The sequence below is a fragment of the Silurus aristotelis genome (genome assembly GCF_946808225.1).
Source record: "Silurus aristotelis genome assembly, chromosome: 17".
NCBI classification, from domain to species: domain Eukaryota; kingdom Metazoa; phylum Chordata; class Actinopteri; order Siluriformes; family Siluridae; genus Silurus; species Silurus aristotelis.
Genome location: NC_139590.1, coordinates 488,000 through 505,499, shown reverse-complemented (window position 1 = coordinate 505,499; position 17,500 = coordinate 488,000). Strand labels below are relative to the sequence as shown.

The following is a 17,500-nucleotide window of genomic DNA, read 5'->3' as shown; positions in this document are numbered from 1 at the left end:
TTCACAGGTACAATAGTCTGTAGAGTTTCCTCAGAGTGGTGTGACAAATAAAAAACATCTGATGAGCAGAGGGTCTACAGACTGAATCTCCTTGTTGATGAGAGAGATCAGAGGAGAATGAGGAGACTGGTTAGAGATGACAGAAAGGGCACAGGTTTTAAAGATAGAGAGACTGTCCACTGTGAATGGGTCTGAGCTCATGATCATCTCAGATTTCTCTTATTAGCTGACAGGAGTGGAACCTGATGTGGTCTGGTTTGTTTACATACTATGCAAAAGACCGGTATGTGTGAAGATCTTTTCAGGAGATCAGCAGTTTCTGAAAACCTCACACCATCCCATTTGGTATCCATTCCATCACCCCTGCCATAGTTAAAGTCACAAAGATCCGACTTTCTCCTCAATCCTTTTGTGATCAGATGTAAATCTGATGTAGGTGTACACGTGTCCCTATTAAAATAGGTAGTTTGGGTAGATTTGACACGGGGTAACAGCGCCCTCTTTTGGTAGAGTTGCGAATAAGATTTTTTAAAAATGTATTCTTGAATAAATCGATATATATATTTTATTATTATTAATTTAAGAATTCTTAAAAGTCATCAGTTACGTTCCAAATCTCAGACTCTGCACTGCACACTACACACTCCTCCTCTCTGCACTATGCAGTGTGTGTGTGAGACTGGTCATTTAATCACTACACACTCAAAACACACCAGTTCACTACATGTGTAAATGCAGGATGGCTTTAATTGGTTTTATTTTTGCTAAATGTAAACATAATGTTCGGAAATTAAACCCCCAAACACAGTAAAGAGGTGAAAAAGGATTATTATAAGTAATTAAACCGCCTCCGAGCAGCTCACGGTTATAAAGCACATTACAGATTAAGCACATTATTCTGTTCATGTATATTAATATTTATATTAAATGTATTAATCTATTAGTAGCTGACACAACAATAAATATTACACAACTATTCAGTGCAAGCATGTAAACATAGCTATTGCTATACATTGAATATAGTTGAACATGAAGCTGCTGTAGATTTTAGCACATTAACACAAGCATGATTTAAATATAATGAGAAATATTTTTTTAACATTATTTTTGTATAATATTTGTTTTTTAATACAGCCTGTATGCTGATAGCTCACTGGATAGAAACGCGGTTATGTAGAAATATTAGCTTAATTTAGCGAAATGTTAGCTATAAATAGTGTAACTAAATATTGGCACTTTTTTTTATTGTATATAAACCTTCACTTTAGCCATTTGCTTGCTAAATTATTTATATATCATAACTGTAATTAATATATCATAAAATAACAAGGCTGAGGTTATTTTCTGCTCTTTACAGACAGTTTAACCTTTTCGGTTTCAGAGCTAGCTCATTAGCTTGATGCTACACAGCTAGCTCATGTCTTCTTTAAATGGGTGCAAAATTTATATTTTTACAGGAAGATTTTAAAATTACAGAATAACTTGTGTGCTTTGGTAGTTTGGGCTGTAATTTAAAATAATTTTTATTTATTAGCAGTTAGCATTTGTGTCTCATCCGCTAGACCTATAACTTTAACGTTTAGCCTGCCATGATTTCTCTAAATTCTCTTTAAAAACATATTTCTCTATAAATCCTTACAAATGAAATTCAGTGAAATGATTAGATGTGTTTTAGGTTCTAAAAAGTTGTTTAAAATGGGCTGATGGTGGAATTATGGTGTATTAGTAGCAGTGATATACCACTTTTCTGCACTTATATCACGTGTGAGGAATTTGCAATACTCAACATTTTTCATTTTTAATAGAAATATTTCACGTTTCCCTCTTTAAGTCTATGCTTCTTACTGAATAAATGAATAAATGGATGGATATATGGATGGATGAGAAACTGAGCGGGGAAAAATCCATTAAAGGTGTATTTAAAGGGATGTGTGGCTGCACTGGAGTGTGAGTGATGTTACAGATGATAAGTGCATTTATCTTATACAAACATCTCTACACATCTAGCTTACAGGTTCACAGAGAACCCTGTCCGTGTCTCCTGTTTTAACACACACACACACACACATACACACATACACACACACACACACACACACACACACACACACACACACACACACACACACACACTCTCTCTCTCTCTCTCTCTCTCTCTCTCTCTCTCTCTCTTAGTTCACTGATTAATTTTGATTTGAGCAGGAGAACAACCAAATATGCAGAACATTCATTTCTCCAGTATCATTGTGGAGAACCTGTGACCTAGCTGGATTTTTACTCTGTGAGATCTTCAGGATCGCTCAGATGTTACCACCGGAAATGAAAGATTTCCTGAAACAGTAGCAACATTCTAGACCTTTTTTTAGTTTGACCTGCCGGCCTCAGAGAGCAGACAGCACACGCAGAACAAAACCTCGGGATCATTTGATTTATTCCATCGTTTCAAAGTGGGGTTAAAGGATGTGATGATGAGGTGGTGGGACACACTGCTGTGCTCATTTCACACAAATTACAGTCAACAGAATATTATTCAACAGAAAAATGTTACAAAAATGTTTTTCAAAGATGAACAAAGAAAAACTAAAATATCAGGGTTGAGTGTGAGAGCAGTAATAACATGGTGGTTTCCTGTTCCCTGGATAATAAATCAGACTGGGAGTGCACACACACACACACACACACACACACACACACACACACACACACACACACACACACACACACACATATATATATATATTTATATATGTGTGTGTGTATATTTATATATATTTTAGTGAATTCACATTCTCTCTCCTTTCCTCTCCTCGCCGCTGGTAATATTTCATTTATATTCATTAGTTTTAGTTGTTTACTTAAACTTTATTGCTTTGTGTCTCCAAAATAAAATCAACTACATGGTACATGGTTATTATCATATGATTACAATTAATTCACTAATTCATTATCCTACATTATTAATCATTATTTAAAAATCAATAAACAGTGTCAAATTGTTTAATAAATCACATTAGATTCAATTTGAGGTGATTTTTATACACAGGTTCAGAAGATGGTTGAGGATGAGAGCGAAGTCGAGTGTGTCTATGTATATTTATATAAATATATTAACAGGTTACATATGCAAATAAATAGAGGTTAGCATGTAACAGGTGTGTGTGTGTGTGTGTGTGTGTGTGTGTGTGTGTGTGTGTGTGTGTGTGTGTATATATATAAATATGAAAACAAAAACTAAAATCATATAATGTAGATAAATATGGTCTTAAAAACACACAAAATAAAGAAAAATAAAAAGACAAACCAGGGGAGTACAAGTTACATTAGTACATAACTGCTTTGGTGACAATGATGGAGAATTTCTACAGAGAAAGAACGAGATTGGAGAGATGTAGAGAAAGAGAGAGAATCTTGAACCGATCATTCCAATCAGTCTCTTCTCCTGGGTGAATACCCGAACCTCCTCCTGTCTCTCTCTCTCTATCAACCCCCACTAGACTCTGTCCTCGTTCCTGTCCTTCTCTTTATCAATCCCAGGCTATGACTACATCTCCCTGTCTCTCCTTCTTTCTCTGTAGGTTCACATGGAGGCACAAGTGCAGGTCAATCCAAATTGCAACAGGAACGGGGTGGAGGGAAGAAGGGACCCCACTCTTTCAAAACGAGACACAAATCAAACAACGATCTGATCTATAGAGGCAGCGTGAGGCCTGTGGCTCAGACTGCAGCGCTGGGTTTTTGCTTTTTTTCTTTCTCTCAAGTCCTCAGTTCATAAGTACTGCACTGCACTGCACTTCGGGACTCGACACAGTCCGCCTTCAGAGGGCCCACAGAACTCATAGCTCTGTTTCAGCAGGGAAGAGAAGACAGAGAGAATCAGAGACAGCTAGGTCGATGGAAAGACAGAGAGGGGAGGAGGGACTACTGAAGAGAACCAACTACTGAATGATCTGATTGGATATGTTGGGTTATGAGCTATGATTGGTTTGAGGACAGCATGCCTGGAGAGCTAGGGATGGGCCAGATGTTCCCTCACTCCTCCCCTGTCTTACTCCAAAAAAGAGCACACCGACAAAGGAGGAGGAAGAGGGGGACAAAACATCTAAGATATCAGGGGGATACAAACACTGAGTTGATGTGCAAGCAAGATTACGTACCTTCGTGGTCATCATCATCGTCATCGTCATCATCATCGTCATCATCATCATCGTCATCATCATCGTCGTCATCATCATCGTCATCATCGTCGTCATCGTCATCATCGTCGTCGTCGTCATCATCGTCGTCGTCATCATCATCGTCGTCATCGTCGTCATCATCGTCATCGTCGTCATCGTCATCATCGTCGTCATCGTCGTCGTCGTCGTCGTCGTCGTCATCGTCGTCGTCATCGTCGTCGTCGTCGTCGTCGTCATCATCGTCATCATCGTCATCGTCGTCGTCGTCATCATCGTCGTCATCGTCGTCGTCGTCGTCATCGTCGTCATCGTCGTCGTCGTCATCGTCATCGTCGTCGTCGTCATCGTCATCGTCATCATCATCATCATCATCGTCATCGTCGTCATCGTCGTCATCATCGTCATCGTCGTCATCATCATCATCATCATCATCATCGTCATCATCATCGTCATCATCGTCGTCATCATCGTCGTCATCGTCGTCATCGTCGTCATCGTCGTCATCGTCGTCATCGTCTGCCATTAGTCCCTCCTCATGGATGAGTGGAAGCTCCTGGGCCTTGACGGCAGCAGAGGGAGCCAGTGGCGTCTGGAAACTGCAAAGCAGAACCAGCAAGAGCCCGAGCAGCCAACTTCTCAGCGTAGCCATGTCTGTACGCACAGGTCTCCAAATTCCTTGAGAACCTTACACTCCTTCTCGCCCACTTGACAACTCTCAATGCTACTCAGAAGTCACGCTTTGGAGTGAGTCCACCCTTTGGCCTGCACTCACTCTCACACCAGGAGCAACAGGTGAGCAGAGACAAACCCCGGAGGTATTCCAACTTCTAATCAGTCCAAATCCACACGCTTGTTCCCAGCATAAACCTCTAGATGATCCTCTGGGATTCAGGTAGGTTTCGCAAAAGTGCACCACACGCAGGTGAGTTTTTTTTTTTTTTTAAGCCCAAAAAAAGAGATGATGATGATGATGATCCCACTCTGCGGTGACTTAGCGTGTGAAGACTGAAGAGGAGAGGCGCAGCAGGCTAGGCGGCGTCTGCAACACAGAGCTCACTAATGGTGCGCAGACGGACTGAGAGACCAACTCGGGGGTAAGACGAGACGGGGGCGGGGGGACTCAGGGCATGAGTGACAGGGCCAAGTGCGGGCGAGCGGGCCGGCAACTACTGTCCATACGCTTTAGAGAGCAAGCGAGAGACAGAGGGCGGCATATATTGCTCGCTTTCCTGCCGTCATCAAATGTTGGAGTTTAACTTTAGAGAAGGCCATGGCCAGGGAGGGGGTGTATGGAGACGATGACCATATATCGTGAGGATGAGGGTGGAGGGAGAGAGTGAGAAAGTAAGAGAGAGAAAGAGAAGGAGGGAACGAAGGAAGGGAGGGAGACCATATCAGATCTATATCAAGAGGATGAGCTAGGAGAAGGAAAGCATTTCATTTAAGTCCATGTGTGAGATGGTATGATTAGCATATAGACTGAACAATATTCTTTCTCACACACACACACACACACACACACACACACACACACACACACACACACACACACACACACACACATTCATCAAGTACACCCGTAATTTTAATAATGTACTGAAATGAAATTAGTGGCCCAACAGAGTGAGAGAAAATGTGATTTTCATGTTTACACCTCAAATTATGTAATAAAGTGACCATACCCCCCCCCCCCCACACACACACACACACACAAACACACACACACTAGTAAGATGCAGGATATGTACATATTTTGATATGTTGGAGGAAACTGTTTGAGAATAAGAAGTTATTACATTCACACACAGATAGATCAGCAGTGTGCTTACACATTTTGGGGCAGGAGCAGATCTGCACTTAGTGCCTTCCTGCTCTTCAGCATGTCCCTAAAATAGTGCAGTGGGAGCAGGGTGGAGGAATTGCTCCTCTATTTAAAACCCAGCTCTACCAGCGTCAGGGTAATGTGACCTTCTCTGGAACAGAGCACCACCGACACCCAAAAACACTCCTCATATACCACATACACTAATACTCCCAACACCACCAGCACCTACACTAACACCCCCATCACCACCCTCACCCACACTAACACCCACATCACCACTCTCACCTACATAAACAACCCCATCACCACCCTCACCTACACTAACAGGGTAATGTGACCTTCTCTGGCACAGAGCACCACCAACACCCGAAAACACTCCTCATATACCACATACACTAATACCCCCAACACCACCAGCACCTACACTAACACCACCATCACCACCATCACCTACACTAACACCCCCATTACCACCCTCACCCACACTAACACCCACATTACCACCCTCACCTACACAGACAACCCCACCACCACCCTCACCTACACTAACACCCCCATTACCACCCTCACCCACACTAACACCCCCATTACCACCCTCACCTACACTAACACCCGCATCACCACCATCACCTACACTAACACCCCCATTACCACCCTCACCTACACAAACACCACCATCACCACCCTCACCTACACAAACACCCCCATTACCACCCTCACCCACACTAACACCCACATCACCACCCTCACCTACACAACCAACCCCATCACCACCCTCACCTACACTAACACCCCCATCACCACCCTCACCTACACTAACACCCCCATCACCACCCTCACCTACACTAACACCCACATCACCACCCTCACCTACACAAACACTTCCATTACCACCCTCACCCACACTAACACCCACATCACCACCCTCACCTACACAAACACTTCCATTACCACCCTCACCCACACTAACACCCACATCACCACCCTCACCTACACAAACAGCCCCATCACCACCCTCACCTACACTAACACCCCCATCACCACCATCACCTACATTAACACCCCCATTACCACCCTCACCTACACTAACACCCACATCACCACCCTCACCTACACAAACAACCCCATCACCACCCTCACCTACACTAACACCCCCATCACCACCCTCACCTACACTAACACCCCCATCACCACCCTCACCTACACTAACACCCCCATCACCAACATCACCTACACTAACACCCACATCACCACCCTCACCTACACTAACACCCCCATCACCAACATAACCTACACTAACACCCACATCACCACCCTCACCTACACAAACACCCCCATTACCACCCTCACCCACACTAACACCCACATCACCACCCTCACCTACACAAACAACCCCATCACCACCCTCACCTACACTAACACCCCCATCACCACCCTCACCTACACAAACAACCCCATCACCACCCTCACCTACACTAACACCCCCATCACCACCCTCACCTACACAAACAACCCCATCACCACCCTCACCTACACTAACACCCCATCACCACCCTCACCTACACTAACACCCCCATCACCACCCTCACCTACACTAACACCCACATCACCACCCTCACCTACACAAACACCCCCATTACCACCCTCACCCACACTAACACCCACATCACCACCCTCACCTACACAAACAACCCCATCACCACCCTCACCTACACTAACACCACCATCACCACCCTCACCTACACTAACTCGTCCATCACCACCCTCACCTAAACTAACACCCACATCACCACCTTTACCTACACTAACACCCACATCACCACCCTCACCTACACTAACACCCCCATCATCACCCTCACATAAGGAAGAAAATTTGAACCAGACTCAAGACGGAACCTCATCCTCATCTGGGCTGCACTGAATGTCCATTTATAGCAGATATACAATGTTGCAGGGTACAGTGATGTGATTAGAAGCAAACTGTAGTCCTGAGTCAGTGTAGCAGACTGTTGACATTAACTACAGTCCAAATCCATCCTCAAAGCTCCTGTTCTTACTCCGGAATTTCATGGAAGCACCAAAGGCAACGAGAAACCGTCCCAAGCTGCACAGAGTGGCCTCCAGTCGAAGAGAACACTATACAGAGGCAGACCAGGATGAAGTGGGAAGATCCACGGAGGGAAGAGGGGTCACTGAAACCTCAGGAGCATGTTTAACTCGACCGAGAGAGAGAGAGAGAGAGAGAGAGAGAGAGAGAGAGAGAGAGAGAGAGAGAGAGAGAGAGAAGAGGGTGACAGGAAGAGAAGGATATGGATTATTAGGTGTCCTTATTGTTGTATGAAAGTTAATGTCACTGTGCAGTTTGGACTCCAGCAAGACTCGCTATGGCAGAATAACTACAAGGGAGAACCAGAAGAAAACACAGACATGAGGATCTCTGGGATAAGAGACGACCCACCACACCACCATCAAAAACCTGAGTGAACGTGTGAGAGTGAGGAGACGACAGCATCCAAATATTCCAGTTCACCAAACACTCCATATCCATGTTCCCTCCAGATCTGCTCCTTTACCTCACAAACACCTACTGACTAAACACTCCACTAAATAAATGTGTTCAGCCTCGACTTGAACACTGAGACTGTGTCTGAGTCCCAAACACTGATTGGAAGGTTGTTCCATAACTGTGGGGTTTATAAGAGAAACATCTGCCCCCTGCTGCAGTCTTTATTATTTGAGGTACCAACAAATAGCCTGCACCTTTTGATCTAAGTAGGCGTGAAGGATCATACTGGTACAGAAGTTCACTCAGATACTGCGGCGTGAGAGCGTTAAGTGCTTTATACCTCAGTAGTAGTATTTTATAATCAGTGTGAGATGGAATTGGGAGCAGTGTAGATGATTAAAACAGGGCTGATGTGATCATATTTTCTAGATCTAGTGAGGACTCTTGCTGCTGCATTCTGAACTAACTGAAGCTTATTTATGCACTTACTCCAACACCCAGACAGTAAAGCGTTACAGTAGTCTAATCTAGATGTTTCAAAAGCATCAACTAGTTTTTCTGCATCCTGTAATGACATCATATTTCTAATTTTAGCAATATTTCTAAGGTGAAAGAAGGAGATGCTGGTGATATTATTCATGTGAGCCTCAAAGGAAAGACTCGGGTCAATAATCACACCGAGGTCTCTGACTGCTGTACACACTGAAACAGAAACACCATCCAGAGATGCTACAGAATCAGAAAGTTGACTTCTATCTGCATGTGGTCCTAGTAAAAGTACTTCTGTCTTATCTGAGTTGAGCAGAAGAAAGTTATCAAGCATCCACTGTCTAATGTACTTTACACACTCCTCAACATTGTTAAGCTGATCTCTCTCATCTGGCTTTGCTGAAATATACAGCTGTGTATCATCAGCATAGCAATGGAAGAGAATCCCATGTTTATGTATAATTTCACCCAGAGGCAGCAGATATAAAGAGAAAAGCAGTGGGCCTAAGACAGATCCTTGCGGAACACCAAACTTTACCTCAGAGAGTGTGGAGAACTCACCATTTACATCAACAAACTGATAGCGATCAGTCAGATAAGACATGAGCCAGGAGAGAGCTGTTCCATTTATTTCAACAACGTTCTCAAGTCCAGCAAGCAGGAGATGATGATCAATGGTCTGAAAAGCTGCACTGAGGTCGAGCAAAACAAGTAAAGAGACAAAACCCTGATCAGAGGCCAATAACAGTCATTTACCACCTTAACTAGCGCCGTCTCTGTGCTATGATGAGGCCGAAATTCTGACTGATACATTTCATAAATGTTGTTCCTCAGTAGATGTGAGCAGAAGTGCTGTGCTACAACCTTTTCTAGAATCTTGGAGATAAAGAGGAGGTTTGATATTGGTCTGTAGTTGGACAGCTGACAGGGTGAAGGTCAGGTTTCTTAATTAGGGGGTTGATACTGCAGTTTGAAGGATTTGGGTACAAAACCAGTGCTGATGGAAGAGTTTATTATTTTAAAACAGGTTCAATTTCCTCTGGAATGATCTGTTTGAGGAAACTTGTAGGTGAGGGATGGAGATGCAGGTTGATGATTTTAATGAGGAAATGAATGAAATGAAGTCGTTCTCATGAATAGGAGTAAAACTTTGTAATTGATGGTCTGTTATAATGACACTGCTGTCTACAGGGTTATTTATAAAATAGTCTGGATTTATTTTAATCGTCTGGATTTCTGATGTTTTCAACTTTATTATTAAAAAAGTTGATGAAATCATTACTACCTATTGATGGTGTGCATGTGAGTGCAGTGCTTTTATTCCCTGTTCATTTTGCTGCAGTACAGAATAAAAATCTAGGATTCTGCTTGTTATTTTCTATGAGGGAGGAGAAATATGCTGATCAGCAGCACTAAGAGATTTTTTAGAACTCAGGAGATTCTCCTTCCATGCTATTTGAAATACTGTTCATTTTGTTCGACTCCAATTACGTTCTAATTTCCGAGTGGTCTGTTTTAAGGTGTGTGTATGATCATTATACCACTGTGCTGATTTTGGTCTTAAGTGGAGCTCCATCATCTAGAGTGTAATAGAACGTTGACTCGAGGTGTTCAGAGGCCCAGTCGAGCTCTGTGGCGTCAGACGGGATATAATTAATATCAGTACTCTGAAAGATTATTGATAAAACTCGCTGCTGTAGTTCATGTGAATGTGTTTAACACGGTAACGTGGTGAGGTACTGATGCAGTGACTGAGGCAGATTTTAAAAGAGTTAATGATCTGAAATAAATTCAGACTGTGGAATTATGACGAAAAACATGAACACCCCCATCACCACCCTCAGTAAAGGTGTCAGTCTAGGTGAGGGTGGTGATGCGGGTATTAGTGTAGGTGAGGGTGGTAATGGGGGTGTTATTGTAGGTGAGGGTGGTGATGAGGGTGTTAGTGTAGGTGTGGGTGGTGATTAGGGTGTTAGTGTAGGTGGTCATGGGGGTGTTTTAGTGTAGCTGAGGGTGGTGATGGAGTGTTAATGTAGGTGAGGGTGGTGATGGGAGTGTTAGTTTAGGTGAGGGTGGTGATAGGGGTGTTAATGTAGCTAAGGGTGGTGATGGGGGGTTTATTGTAGGTGAGGGTGGTGATGGGGTGTTAGTTTAGGTGAGGGTGGTGATGGGGTTGTTAGTATAGGTGAGGGTGGTGATGTGGGTGTTAGTGTAGGTGAGGGTGGTGATGTGGGTGTTAGTGTAGGTAAGGGGGTTGATGTGGGTGTTAGTGTAGGTGAGGGTGGTGATGGGGGTGTTAGTGTAGGTGAGGGTGGTGATCTCAAAACTGGACTCTGCTATTGTAGGTACTACTAAAAGTCCAGTAGAGTCCACTAAAGGTGGTAGAACATTCTCACATTTAGCTCCTAAACTCTGGAATAGTCTTCCTGACAGTGTTCGGGGTTCAGACACACTCTTCCAGTTTAAGTGCAGATTAAAGACGTATGTTTTTAGCGAGTTCTACACATAACACACATCACATATCATAACCTTGTTAATATCATGAACAGCAGCTACGCTAATTCCTCTCCACTGCTTCTCCTTCTCTCCCCATCCCGAGGCTTTCTGAGGTTGCTCCAGCTCCAGTCACGTCCCACCTCATGAAGATTATGGACTTTTAAAGAAGTAGATGCTGCAAACATCCAGAACCATCTAGAGACGTACCAGTGCCAATTGGATCCAGAACCATCTAGAGACGTACCAGTGCCAATTGGATCCCACTTCATGTGGAGTTTGAACACTGGATCTCTGAGTGTTTGAAGGCTCTGGCATGGAGAAGCTGGTGTTGGATCTGTGATGATCTCAGATGTTGAGCTATTTTATGAGTTGCTCAGTAGCTCCTGGTTTTATAACCATAATGACTGTAAAAGACTGTATAAAGATCATCAGTCATAATCACACACTCCAGTGCTCATGTTAGTTCTCACTCTCTAGTGTTCTGTAGTGTTTAAAGACTATAATCACACACTTGATGTCACCCAAATGAGGATGAGGTTCTGCTTTTGAGTCTGGTTCCTCTCAAGGTTTCTTCCTCATAACATCTAAGGGAGTTTTTCCTTCACCACAGTCTCCATGGTGCTCATCAGGGATAAACACTCACCTTCACTGTTACATTCTGTAAAGCTGCTTTAAAACAATGTCTGTTGTGAAAAGCGAAATAGAAATAAATATAGAAAACTTGACTTGACTTGACTTGACCCTGATAGTTCTACATTTAAATCTACAAAATGGTGATGATGGTAACACCCTCCAACCAACACCACTAAGAGCCCCACCATTACCAAAACCACCACTAACACCTTCACCAACAACTTCAACCCCACCATTAACACTAACATAACCACCAACACCAAGAAACACTCCCTCAACCCCTCTCATACCACCTACACCAACACCTTCACCTACACCAGGGGTCAGCAACGTAGCCGCAAGGACCACATGAGTAGCCCGCGGGCCTTTTCTAAAAAAAAAAAAGCTGTTTCATACCTTGTTAAATCATTGTTGATAATTATTATGAGAAATTATTAACATGATCAGTGTCTTCACATAGATGTATATCATTCATTATTAATAACAACATAATAAAAGGTAAATTGAGTAAATTTGTTATTTCAGATCAAACTGAAAACTGTGTGTATTAAACTGTAGGCCTTCACATTAATCACTACCCCAGAAGTAGCTCTCAGTTTCAAAAAGGCTGGTGACCCCTGGCCTACACCACCAAAAGAACATCATTATTAGCATTCATTTTCCATTCTATCTATCTATCTATCTATCTATCTATCTATCTATCTATCTATCTATCTATCTATCTATCTATCTATCTATCTATCTATCTATCTGTCTGAGTGCACATCCACTTTTTGGTTTATTAAAGAACATAAGATGGGGCAAACTTTGTAACAGAACCACAGAAGAACCACGTCAGAACGCTAAGAGATCTGTAACTACTCCATGATTCTTTACAGTATTTTATACAGTACAGAAAGTGGTGTTTGATCAGCATGAGGAGTAACTGACTGGGTAAGAACAGGAGACGGTTCATGAGGGAGAAGAAACTGCACCATGGTTGTAAGTGGATATGTAAGTAGACATGCCTTTGAGATATTCATCTCCACCCCTCCTCCTCCTCCTCACCTCCTCTCTCTCGCTCTCTGAGTCGAGTTACACGGCTCACTCTGGAGATTTGACCCACATATTTAACTACAGCGTGATCAGACCTGAAGTTGTGAAAACCAAGTCCGATCAGTTAATGACGGTTTCCTGTGTATGTGTTAGAAGAGCGTTCAGGTTCTCGCAGACTCGTAGCTCTGCACTCGGGCGTTTTCGTCTCTCACTGCACGCTATATATGGAGGAAAAGGTCAGAGTTCAGGGACTTGGAGCTGCTTAGTTGTGATTAGAGGAACTTTTATTTCAGCCATGATGAACAAAATAACAATTTATAATAATAATTTGTGGAAACAAACTGGTGCAATCATCTAAACAACTTGGAATTTATTTGATTGAACAGAACAAATATTTAATGGAGATATTTTTGGAAAAAAAGTAGTACAGAAGGTCCTGGAAAACATCTCCAATTTCAATGAAAATTAACACACGTGTGCAATTAATAGAATTAAACAAATGAATCCTTTGCATTGAGTTGCAACGGACCAAAATTTCTGTGTTGCTCTTTAGCATTAAACTTAGCAGAAGTCTGGAAGGCAGCAGCAGTGTCTCTGATCCACAGTCAGTGAAGATGAGAACCTGATCTGGTTTGGCCCTCAGTCTTCCCATGTAAGGCTCCTGTGAGACCACGACTTGGAATCAAATGATCGCCCTTCAGACCACAGGGAGGGGTCACGAGCCACAGCACCGGAAAAGGCCAAGAACCGGATTACAGAATACACACACACACACACACACACACACACACACACACACACGCGCACACACACGCGCACACGTAGCCTAACAATCAAATTCAAAATAAAAAATTTTATTTATGAAAATAAAAACTAATAGTAAAAACAATAGAAATAAAAAAACAATAATTTTAAAAAGACCCTTAAAATCACATTCAGATTAAAAACTGATTATAAAACTTTACATTTCACCCAAAACTCTGTCAATTACTGACTCCATTAAAATCTACAAAAACATCACATACAAACCATACGTTTAAAAAAAAGAGCTGAAATAGAAAAGAGGAAATCTGGTGGTTTGTACAGAACTGTTCTAAAATGATCAGGAACGCTGAGTGTTAAAACACTGAAATGCAAGAGAGTGTGAAACATGTTTCTCTCCCACAAACACAACTACCAGGGTTCTGTTTTTTTATACAGAAAGGGAGAATTCATCATCATCTTCATCATAATCATCATGAGCAGCAGCAGCAGCAGCTCCAACTGACACTTTTGCATAAATGGAATTCCAGAAGCTCATTTGGTTTGGAGACTCATCTGGTTGATGGTTCTCTCAGGAGTGAGGAGTCGGTGGACTCGAGTCTGAAATACAAAATAAAGACACGTCAAACCCGAGGTGTGGCTTTACATCAACTTTATCAACATCTTTTTCATGAATTTAAATCCTTCCTCACATCCAGCAGATTCGGATCCCAGATCTCCATAAACTGTAAACCTGCGTTGCCCACGGTTACAAAAAATATAAGCTGAATTGATCCACCTCACTCCCTAACGTCCTTAATCATCTCATCATCTCCTCTGCTTTCACGTTTCATCCTCAGCTCTGGCTTCTGAACTCCTTCATTTGGAGAACATTCCTCCTCTAGAGCATCTCTCAACTCTAAATGACCAATTCTTTTTTTCAATAATCTCAGATGTGTTTGCTCGGGTTCCTCCCCTAAACTCTCATAACAATAAAAAAAAAACTACAATAACTACTTACTCCTAATTGAGCAAAAGTTTGTTAACCCATAATTCGTGCTATGAGAAATGGTCCGCATTTATTGATAATTTCAGTGGAATCGATTGTGGTGATGATGATGATGATGATGATGATGTTCCTGGAGCTCGAGTGTGTGAAAGAAGAGAACACGTCTGTGCGAGGTGTGTATTGTACATGTGTGTATGTGCCGAGGCAGCAGAGCCGTGGTGTTCTGATTGCAGTCATCTATAGCCATGCTGAATATAAATCAGTTCCAGGAGCCTTCAGGAGCTGAGCTTCAGCAATGTGCAGATACAAGGCTGATCTAAATAAAGCCCAACTCTGTTAAGTCACTGAGAAACCTAAACCCTGAGACGCTGTCTCAGTAAGACGGATCGAGCACAGTTGCAGAGAAAGAGTGAGATTGGACAGAGTGTGTGTGTGTGTGTGTGTGTGTGTGTGTGTGTGTGTGTGTGTGTGTGTGGGGAATGGAAGGGCACCTCGGTGGACAGGGGGCCGACGGGTATGCTTGATCAGGTCGCTCTGCACCAGTTCCTCCATTATCCACGAGAGGGAGCTAGAGCAGTACTCCAGCTAGAAAACAACAATATTCTGATAAATGAAATGATCAGCACTCAGGGTCATGTGACCCTGATGGACCTTGTACATGATTTAAAAAAAAGTTCAAGTATAGGCCACGCCCACTTCTGGTTTAAATCCAAACACAGATCTAAATATTTTCACCACTAAACAGATGCAGATAATAGCATAATGTTACTCCCTCAAGATATAAATAAATCATATGTTCAAAAGTATGTGCACCCCTAACCATCACACCCATATGCTCTCTTTTCTCTAATATTAACTTCCACTCTTCTGGAAGGCTTTTCACTAGATTTGGGGGATGAGGATTTGTGGGTTGAGGATTTGGGGGATGAGGATTTGGGGGTTGAGGATTTGGGGATCGTTATTAACAAGGGCATTAGTGAGATCAGACACTGATGTTATCACAGGTAAGGAGTCTTCAGTTCAAGTTCACATATAAGGTGTGTATATAGGTGGGGTTATAAGTGGGGTTGAGGAGGACAGTGCTTCTTCTCCAAACTTCTTCAACAACCAGGTCTTTATGTAACTCGCTGTGTACACAGCAGCGTCCCCATGCTGGACCAGGGTCTGGGAATCTTAGTTCCTAGGGAAATTTTAACACTAGAGTTCAATACAATTGTGTGTTTACATACTTTTGGCTGTATTGTATGTATAATAAAACACTATGCACCAAACTCAGTAATGTAACGCCCTTAAAGATCCTTTGACCAAACAAATCTATAAATGTCCAGATGTTCCACTTTATTCTCAGTGAAAACTCCTCCCTTAGTATGAAGAACAGCTTCACACTCTAGGCATCCGAACACATCGATCCAAACATTCAGCTGAAATATTTTGCTGTGTCTCTTATAAAACTCACTAAAGATGTTCTTCACTATTTGGATGTTTCTTGGCAGGTGGTTATATGATAGATGTCACACCAGACGTCTGTCTGCTCTGTAAATAACACTAACAGATGATCCAAATTGCATTGATGATGCAATTTGGATCATCATCTTGTTGTACGATGAAGTTGCTTCCACGGAGCTGCAGTCCAGACGGAACTGCACGGTGCTGAAGTGTGGACTGGGAGCCACGTTGGTTCACTTTCACTTTTATGGAATCTTCACTGCTCCAAAACCATTAAACCTTCACCTGCATGTGTAAGTGTGGGGGTGTGGGAGTCTGATCACATCTCCTCTCCTGTTCTCCTTCTTACACACGTTCTCCTGGTAGACACAAAAATGTCCCTTTTGGACTCTACAGAACTTTTTTCCACTCATTAACTGTCCAATTACAGTGTTTTTGTCTTTTCCATGTCTGTTGCATACAAACAGAAGGAACATGTGTGTGTCTCAAAAACTATAAAAGGGGTAATTCGGTTTATTTAAAAGAGATAATAGAGAATATGTGAGAATGAACCAGACCAGATTCTAAATCTCTCAAGTCTCTTTAATAGAAAAAAAATAACAAATCAGAACTTCTGGAAATGTCTTCATAAATAAAAAAAAAACCCAAACAAAAAAAGGAATTCATTCATAAAAATAAAACACCAGACCATGAAAACACAGAAAAATATATTCATTAGATAATTAGCGCTCAATAATAATAATAAAAAAAGATAATAAAATAATTAATTGTGCAATAGAAAATCACAATAATTTATTGTCCTGCAGCTGAGATACAGCCAGAATCCTGAACTATAAATGTGAAGTGTGTGTGTGATGACAGATGGTGTGTGCTCTATGCTGAGTAGGCGAGCAAACAGCAGCTGCTGTACACACACACACACACACACACACACACACACAGGTTCTCCACTGACCTCAGACTCCAGCGTTCTCAATCTCCGGTCCTGATCTCGAATCTCTGCTATCTGCTTCAGCATGTTGTCCACCCTACAAAAACACACACACACACACACACACACACACACACACACACAATTCAGCAAGCCTGTACATTCTTTATGTCTCCTGTTTTCACACACGTACGTAATCGGAGCTGCCACAGCG

General features: G+C 42.3%; 3 protein-coding genes across 6 annotated transcripts in view; all 3 read right to left on the bottom strand.

Moving 5' to 3' along the window:
• Positions 1-5,378, bottom strand: part of LOC310740229 (uncharacterized protein) — an 8,339-nt gene extending 2,961 nt beyond the window's left edge. For both annotated transcript variants that reach the window (XM_083566760.1, XM_083566761.1), the window contains exon 1: positions 4,155-5,378. In XM_083566760.1, coding sequence (XP_083422886.1) covers positions 4,155-4,824 — 670 coding nt within the window. In that variant the 5' untranslated portion in view covers positions 4,825-5,378. The remainder of the gene's footprint in view (positions 1-4,154) is intronic.
• The window catches only part of hsd3b7 (hydroxy-delta-5-steroid dehydrogenase, 3 beta- and steroid delta-isomerase), a 327,842-nt gene that overhangs the window by 252,584 nt on the left and 57,758 nt on the right, over positions 1-17,500 (bottom strand). The window lies entirely within an intron of this gene.
• Positions 13,426-17,500, bottom strand: part of trpm4a (transient receptor potential cation channel, subfamily M, member 4a) — a 57,647-nt gene continuing 53,572 nt past the window's right edge. For all 3 annotated transcript variants that reach the window (XM_083566727.1, XM_083566729.1, XM_083566728.1), the window contains 3 exons: positions 17,311-17,383; positions 15,401-15,494; positions 13,426-14,521 (listed from right to left, as the gene is read on the bottom strand). In XM_083566727.1, the coding sequence (XP_083422853.1) occupies positions 14,493-14,521; positions 15,401-15,494; positions 17,311-17,383 (196 nt within the window). In that variant the 3' untranslated portion in view covers positions 13,426-14,492. The remainder of the gene's footprint in view (positions 14,522-15,400; positions 15,495-17,310; positions 17,384-17,500) is intronic.